General features: G+C 43.7%; 2 protein-coding genes across 2 annotated transcripts; one reads left to right on the top strand and one right to left on the bottom strand.

Moving 5' to 3' along the window:
- The first annotated feature begins 588 nt into the window (after positions 1 to 588).
- On the top strand, positions 589 to 1,635 carry METTL18 (methyltransferase like 18). Its single transcript, XM_010156916.1, has one exon. It carries the CDS (start codon positions 589 to 591, stop codon positions 1,633 to 1,635), a length of 1,047 nt encoding a protein of 348 aa, XP_010155218.1.
- A 5,120-nt stretch (positions 1,636 to 6,755) lies between these two features.
- Positions 6,756 to 9,667, bottom strand: PHPT1 (phosphohistidine phosphatase 1; the record flags this gene model as incomplete). Its single annotated transcript, XM_010156917.1, has 3 exons — positions 6,756 to 6,848; positions 9,257 to 9,381; positions 9,643 to 9,667. Coding segments are annotated over 3 exons (243 nt in total), but the record flags the coding sequence as incomplete, so codon positions are not given.
- Positions 9,668 to 9,799: the final 132 nt, after the last annotated feature.

Genomic DNA, 9,799 nt, shown 5'->3' with positions numbered 1-9,799 from the left:
CCGCTCCACGCGGGCGGCGCGGAGAGGGATCGCGTCCAGCGACCGGAGCTCGGTACGGGCCTAACGGGGTGGCGCGGTGGGGATAAACCGGAACCTGCGTGCTTCAGCCGAGGTGGAGGGAAGGGCAGCTGGGCCTTAACAACCTCTCTGCGCGTTGGTCTTTCGCGTCGCTTGAAACGCGAAGGGTGAAACGGGAGTGGTGCCCGAACGAACAGCGGCCTTCATTTCCCTGCGGGTACCCGTACTCTGTGAGGGGTGTGCTCACGGCTCACACCGGCTCTCTGGAGATGGGAGTGTTTAGAAAAGCCACTTTTTAAACGAAAATGAAGATGCTACAATTAGGCGCGTTGCTTGTGTTAATATTTGGCAGTTTAACGATATGTAAACCCACCTACTCTATTTCCAGAAGTAATTCACCTGATTCGTTGGCAAAACATCGGATATTCGACCTGCAGAGCACTCTTCCCATAGCGATAACCACCCAAAAGCAGCCTCCCTAAGAAGACAATACAGCTATCTTATCAGCGTTGCTTAGGTGTTGCAGGCTGTAATAAATCAAGCTGAATTTTTCAACTGCTGTTCCCGAAAATGGCTTTTCGATTTAACTTTCCTTTGGATGAAAATGAGAACCACGAACCAGGCGCTCGTGGTAAGACGGACTCACGGCCGCGCTCTCCAAAACGCGCAGAGGGGAGCAAACAACCTGCCGATGCGCCGGCAGGGTCCAGCCCGAGGCTGGGTGCTGGCAAGCAACAAGACGAGGTGCCATCAAAGAAAAAGTGCTTGAAAGCTGCCAGAGAGCACAACATTCCCGACGATCTCAGCAAAATACTGGAAAAAAAAGTCACGGAAACAGTGTCGGGCCTGTGTTACGTAAAAATGTCTGCGGTGGAAAAGATGTGTTTGGATGGTGCCGATGGAGAAGGCATCGTGTCCCAAAGCGTCTCTGCTCACTCTGATCTCATCCCAGGAGTCTATGAGGGAGGACTGAAAATCTGGGAATGCACTTTTGATCTCATAGACTACCTTGCTGAGGCTGACATACAGTTTACCCACAAGACTGTGTTGGATCTTGGCTGCGGGGCCGGACTGCTGGGAATAGTTGCATTAAGGGGTAAAGCTGAAAAAGTCCATTTTCAGGACTACAACAGCACGGTGATTGACGAAATAACTTTGCCTAACGTGGTGGCTAACTGTGTAAACAACGGCAGCAAGGTGGGCAGCGGGGGCGGCAGAAAAAGTGGGAAGCCTCCTTCAAAGAAGGCCAGGAAAGCGGAGCGCTTACCCGACGTGCTCGCCCAGTGCAGATTCTTTTCTGGAGAGTGGTCTGAAGTCAGCTGGCTCCTGTTAAACAGCCACAAACCCTTTTCGAAGTACGATGTCATTCTCACATCTGAGACCATCTATAATCCTGACTCCTACGGTGCTTTGCACGATGCGCTGGCTCAGCTCCTGGGTGAAAACGGACGGGTGTATTTGGCAAGCAAAGCATATTATTTTGGGGTTGGCGGGGGTATTCACCTCTTTGAGGAATTCGTTAAAGAGAGAAAGGTGTTCAGCACCCGCATAGTTAAAGTAATTGATGAAGGACTGCAGCGATGTATTATGGAAATGGCCTTTAAGGATTCCAGTTAGAATTCAGCCCCTGGTCCTTCAAGAAGATATCTTACAGATGAAATGTTTTAATTCTTCTATCTCTGCCTTTTCCTTTTGTTGAGTTACTCTGGTTTGACAAATTAAGGATGCTCACTATTGAAATGTTTGACAGATTCTGATGCCTGACTAGAAGTGAAGGACGCGTCCTATTTTAGTTTATCATAGAAAAATGGAATGGTTCTGCTTAAACTCCCATCTGTCTATGCCAGTTGCCGTTTGTATGTATTTAAAAATGAAGGAAGTCACTGTCCCCAGTCTCCCTCCGCGTTCTGTGGCAGGGCCAGAACTCTCCATCACAGGGGCAGCTGTCGAGCGCAGCCTGAAGGGGTCATTTAACATCCCAACGTGGTGCAGGAAGCCGTTCCCGAGGGATGGGCTCCCCACTCAGATACAGTTTGGCTGCAGGAATGGCCGATTTCAGAATCGGCTGCCTGCACCCCTGTCCTCTGCCAGCAGAGGGGGATGCGGCCGTACTTCTCCCTTGTGCGCTGTCCCACACCTTGGTAATGTTTCCGCAGGCAATGCACACTCACTTTTATTCAAGCCTTTGAAAATGTGTAACAGAGAGTGTTTGCTGCTGTGGTCTGGGAATTTACACATTCAGATTTTGCCCTAGCACTCAAAATCTCAGCAAGTAATTGGAAATAGCCATGCTGGTTTTAGAAATGGATAAAAGTGATTTTTTTGGGGGGGTTTAGAAGCCGAGTTGAAAGAAGATTCTACACAAGAAAATCCCCTTAAAACAATCAACCAATAAACCTACATATTCAACCCAGGAAACGATGGTGACAGAACCGAGCTTTAGGTGATGAAGGAGGTAAACTGCTGTTAAAGCAGATTGCTAACGAGAGTGCCGTGCTGAGTTGTTTTGGGGAGGGTTGGGGATTTGGTTTGGGGTTTTTTTACAGTATTTTTCCAGAAATCAAACTGCTCATACACTATAACCCCTGTTCAAAACTCACTGGAGGGTACTGCTGGAGGTAGTACTGAACACTCACAGCTCTTCAATCTTTTCAGCAGTTTGGCAGGGCAGCAGGTGTTCAGATCAGCCTGCGTACGAGTCACTCCTCTCTCCCAGGCTGAAGGTAGTGATGCTGCTGAAGAAATTACCTTACATAAATGAAAATAAACAAAAAGAATTACAAAACCTGGTCCTGAGTGCTTGTTATCACCAGCAATTCACACACAAAAAAATCCACTGCATGTTTTGTCTTAACTAAAACTGGACAAAAAGCTACTACCCAGCTCTTTATAGAGGTACAGCAAAGCTGCCGCTTATTGCCCCGCGCTGCTTTACTGCAGCGGTAATTCGCGGGCCGCCCGTGCGGAAATATAAACCTGTAGATGGTCAACCGCTGCAGCAAACTGGATGCAAAGATACTCAGTGTATGGGGGAAAGGACAATAGTCTGAGGGGATGGAAAGAAACTTAACCACAGCAGTGACCTAAATGACTTTCATTGTTGTGTCATCGGCGGCTATGAAAGTCATCCGATTTTGCCCATGCTGCTATTAAGATAGAGCCATAGAGGATTTCCTGTACTTTACAGAAGAGCCTTAACAACTACTGTTGTTTCAAAAACAATTGTAAGCAGACAATTTTAAAGGGATGCTTTGGAAAACACTGAAATTGCTCTTTTTATAGGGGAGAGCGGAAAAAAGTCCTCCAGTAACTGGGCACTGGTGAGGTCACACCTCAAATCCTGGGGTCAGTTTTCAAGACAGACACTGAGGTGCTGGAGCGTGTCCAGAGAAGGGAACGGAGCTGGGGAAGGGTCTGGAGCACAATTCCTGTGAGGAGCAGCTGAGGGAGCTGGGGGTGTTCACCCTGGAGACGAGGAGGCTCAGGGGAGACCTTATTGCTCTCCACAACTCCCTGAAAGGAGGGTGCAGAGAGGGGGCTGTTGGGCTCTTCTCCCAATTCCCAGGACAGCAGGAAACAGCCTCAAGTTGTGCCAGGGGAGGTTTAGATAATTTCTTCATTGAAAGGGCTGTCAGGCATTGGAAGGAGCTGCCCAGGGAGGGGGGAGAGTTGCCATCCTGGGAAGGGTCTGTGATGTGGAGCTCAGGGACATGGTTTAGGGTAGACTTGGCAGTGTTGGGTTAACAGTTAGACTTGATGATTTTAAAGGTCTTTTCCAATGTAAACAATTCCCTGAAAGCCATCAGTTGTGCCACGGCTATGACTGCACTTTGGAATTTTTCTGCATCAACTCTTAACTTACTTATGGCAGACAACTGGCTACAGACTGACTACAGAAGGAAGGTTTAGCTTTGGCAGATCAATAAAGTACTGTAAGCAGTTTTTTTGTGAAAACTGGGAAATTGGAAACAAAAATTATTACTGCCTGCCATTTTTCAAACCTCAGTCCTGAGGCAAATCGTGGCTTGCACATAGTATCTGAATAGTTTGTTCTATACCTGCTAAGTCTAGTGCTATTGCAGAGAACGGTACCTAAAGTAGTAAGAAATGTTGACCACTATGACAATATGGTTAAGAACAAGAAGGTACAATCTTCTACCATAATGCTTTCCTCTTGAAAATACTCCCCAGTCAAACTCACCATCTTGGGTTTAATATACTACTCCTTTGCTCAGCAGCCTCATTTTATTCTTGGCTTGCTCAAAGACAGCTGTTTTCATGCAAATACGGAATCAAGATTTTTTAGAAGTGAAGACTGCTAGAGCCACAATCACAGTGACTGCACACCTGCAAAACAGGAAACCCCACACAGTATAATGAAGGTCCCATTTCAGAATTACAGATGAGAATCAATAAATGATGTTTTTCCCAGGTGAAGTCAGCAAAATCAGCATCGGGATTTCCATAATTCCAGACGAGTTCTGTCCTTAACAGTCAGCATGTATGTGCTGAGGGGAAGCAGAATTGAACACCTGGGTTTGTAGGCTGGGTGTTCTGTTGGGTTTTGCCATCAATACTGTTTTCTGTAACCTACAACATTAAGGCTTTCTCTACTTGCCAAATCATCACCCACCTCAGTGACCAGTTCCCTGCTTCTCTTCATGATCTGGAATAAAAAAATCTTTCACTCATAATACTTGTACATAATACTTAATATTTCCCAAAATGACATTTCAGTAGAAAATAACATAACTGGGAAAACCCTCAAAGTATTATTTTAATGACACAAACGCTTATATCGGGCTCAGTGTCTTGTATGAAGAAACAAAGGTGGAGATAAGCTGGTAACTCAATTTATTAGCTCATTCCCTGCCCCATCCCCTCACTTTTTGAAACAGTTATCACACTAAGAAATCCGGAATGAACTGTGTCTTTCCCGTAAGTATTGTGGAGAGAAACAGTGAAATCACTCATAAAACATCTCAGGAAATTAAATTAAAAAGCTTGTTTGTTTTAACAGGCGCTAATCTTAACAGTTGACTTCCGTTTGAAGACTATTTGCCTGTTTTGGGAAATGAGGCTATTAAAAAAAAAATCAGTTTCATATACTGGCACCAATTAAATGGCATCCGTTACAGTTATTTCACTAAAGCTTAGGGGAAAAAGCCCAGGAGGAAAATCAAACTGGGAAGTGCCCAATTTGCAAATTATTGACTTGGATGCTATTCTTGGTTACTGGGTGCACGGGCATTTAATCACACTCCGAAATCAAAGTCTTGTTAAGAAAAATCAAACCTGGAATCAGTGCTATCATGGCAGCTGAAGTGCTGCAGCCAGACAGCTTCTGGGCAAAAGCATGAAGAGAAGCACAAAGAGCAAACCCAACAGCTCCCAGAAGGAAAGACCAAGCTACGTGTGAGGGGAAGCGGGTGCCAAGAGACCTACAGTACCAGGCTCGAGAGATGCTGCTCCCAAGTGATCAATGGGATGGAGATACTTGGAACTCCTCCAGCAAGGAATGGACTGAGAGGTGTGAGGATGGGAAGAGGAAATCGCCCTCTGCTCAACCAACTGAAACAAAGATACAGAAGGGTGACGTAAGATGGATAAGGCAGTAACAGCAGGGGGGTTTTGTGATCAAAACTGGACCAAAGCCTCTCAAATTTCATACTGTTTGTACTTCAAGAGTCAGATGAACACTGAAAAGAAAAAGCCACCACGTACCACCAAATACTGGTCAGTAAGTGCAGTAGGAACCACAGCAAAGAAACACAATTTATATACAAATATCTCTTGGGACTGCAAGTCAGCAATGTAAGCATCAGCATAAGAGGTACTGCCTTGAAACCCACAACAGCATTCAAGAGAAGACTGGCAGGAAAGAAAAAAAGTGCGAATTATAGCAAGTAACTTCACAAGAAGTGAAGGGCAACATCCTCCCACAACAGGAGGAAGCAGGTGGCATAAGTTGCTTCAGACTGGGTGTACGGAGTCTGGCTGGGACGTAGTTAACTATATGATAGGTATTACCATCTTAAAAAAAGAGGGAAAAACATCATAATGGAAAATCAAAGTAGTACAGGGATCAGAGCAAACCAAGTATTGTCAGAATTTGACACTGCAATCAATCTGCTATAGGGAAGGGTCTTCCAGAAACACAAAAGCTCTTGATCATTACTTTTGTGTGGATCACAAATAGGGAGTTTTCAAAACAGTGGAGTAAACTGAAGATTTAGATCATTGGTGAAGAACTGTGTCAACTCCCCCAGCCCACCCCCCCTCCCCCATTTTTATAGATGTGGATTAGAAAGTCTGAAAAGCCTGAAGAGCAATAGGAAATAAACTGAAAATGCAGTGGTTGAAAGACCAGGGAAAAGTTTGGTCCTGCAGTGTTTAGGTTGATGGTAAAATCCTGATGGATCCTCATGTGCTGGTTTTAGTTACACCAGGACACCCAAATACATCCGTGCGATGGGACTGTATGAAAACATACTGGAGGTAAAACGATTCAGGAGCCTTTAATTAGGTGGCATGTCAAGAGGAACAGGAAAAAGGCTTGTGACTGCAATCTGAAAAATATGCCTGGGGATTACTAACAGTATTACGAATTACAGCAGAGTCCAGTTACTCCAGATTTATGGCAACATACACAGAAGACACATTAAGCTTTATTTATTCAAGTACAGCTCACAGAGTTACCAGTTTTGAACTGCCTGTTGCTGTAGTAAGTAGCTTATTTATTTCTTGTCATCTGTCCACGTAATTTCATAATCTGGATACACTTTTTTCAGTATCTCTACAGTGACTGAATGATCTGCTTTCCCATAGCCCTGCAAGAAAGAACAAGTGCTTATTAGACACATACAGAAAGTTAAGTCCGCAGAATCTCGCATTCTTGTCAACTCAAAATTATCGAGTTATGATTCGATATTTTAGTTCATGTACAAATCAAATACAGGTTTTGAACAAGTTATTCTTGCAATATCGTTTTATTCTTCTATTGTCCTCTCCAATTCCCCCCACCATCACCTGTAGAAAATGAGTGAGACAAGGGTAAGCCATCTCAAATAACAGAGGATGCATTTTCCACCTCACGATTTCACCAGCCAAAAGCTTGGTTTTAAAATGTTTCCAGCCCCTCAGCTACCACTTATCAACTGCTCTTTTAAACCACAGAGATTGCATTGACCCACTTGAAGGCATGAGCATCAAACCAACTGATTCAGCTCAGCTGAAGGAAAAGGGAGTAAGAAGCCACGTGTGTCAACATGTAAGCATTATTCTAGCGACTGCAGAAATCACCGTCTCCATATTTTTATTTATCTGCAATCTTCCCTTAGCTGGTAATGGCGTAATTTTAAAAATCTGTGCTCTTCAGCCACTGCAACTCCAAACTAAGGCAAGGTCAGATGACTCGTGATTTTTTTAACCCTCATTTAAATCCCTGATCACAGTGTTCCTCTTTCACTGAAATTTAAGCAAGTTACAGTAGAAGGTGCCTATGCATTATTGCCTCATGTGACTTAAGTTATATTGATATCTTATTTCAGAACTACAAATTTTTCCCCTGTCAAAAAGCCTTTCCTACACAACAATACAGTCTACTGACAAAAACACATGATTTACAGGTTACCGTCTTTTTCCAGTAATATTCTGTCTGAAATATTTAACTTGGGAGACTGAAAAAAAGAGCTCAAGATGACATTATCAAAACCCATACACCTATTCATCCCTGACTCTGCCCCAAAAGGAACTGCTGAAGTAAACCAGCATTTAAACCACACAGCTTAAAATTATGCATTATAAAATGCAAGCTTTTGAAAAATACCAGATAATACAGTTATATCAGAAATACAGCAGGTTTATACTGCCAGTTGTAAAGAACAGACCTACAGCTTGGTGGCCACTCTCAAGACCCCATCCAGATTTGCAAATAGCACAGCATCTGCTACGAAAGAAGTCAATGACTCTTTCTCTGGTAGCACCGAGATAGTGCTGTTTTGGAGTCTGACAATAAATCTCCAAGCAAAGAGAAGCCTTAAACAATTTAATTAATATACTAATTTTTGACTTGCTACTGAGGTCTTTTGAACCTCCAGGTGTCTGCTGGACAGAAGCCCTCGTGATACTAATTCTCTGCTTTTGCATGGTGCTCGTCAGTAAGCACCAAGGTACCAAATGCAGAGAAACAAGGTATTTTCCATAGACACTGCATTACAAGAGCAAGAGTTGACCCCTGCCTCTAACACTAAATTGGCAGCTGAATTATCAAATACAGGTATCAAGCGCTATTTAAAACTGCAGTTATGATGAGGACCTATACTCACAGGAATTTAGCAGAATAAACATTATACACTGCCTTCCCGCTACATAAAAACCCCGAAGAGGGTTATTGTTTTAATATCATTCCAGGTGGCAAGAGTCATCTTGGAACAAAAGCAGCATTAACATTTAAAAAAGCTTAACACATTCAAGGCCCAACCTTCACTGCTCATCTAAGGCAGGCAGATTCGACGTAACCGCTCCTTTTATAAAAAAATTCATTTACCTTAATAGAACTATTTTCTTGTCTACATTAGAAGGTGAGAATCTTTATTCACGCTATTACTAAAGCAACAGCTACGCTTCATCAGAGCGACACCAAAAGTGTTCCTTAAAGTCAAGAAATCATTACCATTTACTGAGTATTTCATAAAGAAATTGAACTTAACCAGAACACGTTTCCAGACTCCTTGAAGGTATTCCCACAAAACACATTTACCTGAAGCTACATCTGCACCGACTAGAAATTCACCACACTTGAACTGGTTCTACTCTTCTCACTCGACACGTGCACAGAGCAACATCCCCAATTTAGCTGGTCATTACCAACCAGCATTTTTACTGGCAAATAAAGATCACACAGTAGCTGGATCAGGACCCTGCAGCTACAAATGGGCTATTCCTGCTCTGCCCATAAGACTAAAAGATTCTGAGTCAAGAGATGTTAATTTCCGGGTTTTTTTGGTCTTAATTACAACTTCACGTTGATATTATTCTGCACTGTTATCCAATTATTTTAGCTTTGGTCTCATGCCCTTAAAAACAGTGTTTTTCTAAACTATCTCACAAGTGAGCCAGACAAGTTTTCCAGTTAATGTTTACACTGTGATCCAAATTGCCAAGAGCCATCACACTAGAAAACAAAAATCCCAGAACATGGGAAATCAAAGGTTTTGAAGGCACACAGAATACTTACTGTAGAGAGCCCAAACACCCTAATTTTCTTGTCTTTGCTATTATGATCTATTTTCCCTCCTCCAAGGCACTTGCACTCATATCCCAGCTTTTCCATCTCGGGATTCACTTTCTCAAATATGTGATCTGCACAGGAGGAATGGATAGAGCCAATGAGAATCACCACGAGGCATCACATCCTTTAGAAATTCCTCTTTTCAGCTATTCTCCACTCATTTTCCTCCAGTTCCCTTCTTTCACTGGCAAGAGAGGGAGGTTGCTCTTCACAGACATAGAAAAGACATAAGTAAAAGTCTCTATTTCAGGTTTTTTTACTTAGTCAACACATCTCGGTCTGCTACATGAGGTTTATCGGGTTTGGAAATGAGGCATCTGACAGATACTGACCCGCTTTTCGTATCGCAAGAGCCACCTAAAAAGGGTGAGGGGGGTAAGGGGGCCTCAGCGCTATTCCCGCTGACATTCTGGGCTCCCCCTCAGACTCCCTTAGGAAGCGGCGGCCACGTCCCGCGCCCGATCGCTTCCCCTCCGCCCCCCGCCTGTC

Source organism: Eurypyga helias, unplaced genomic scaffold (assembly GCF_000690775.1).
Source record: "Eurypyga helias isolate BGI_N326 unplaced genomic scaffold, ASM69077v1 scaffold51078, whole genome shotgun sequence".
Classification (NCBI taxonomy): domain Eukaryota; kingdom Metazoa; phylum Chordata; class Aves; order Eurypygiformes; family Eurypygidae; genus Eurypyga; species Eurypyga helias.
Note: the sequence above shows the minus strand (reverse complement) of the source record. Positions and strands in the feature narration are given on the sequence as shown.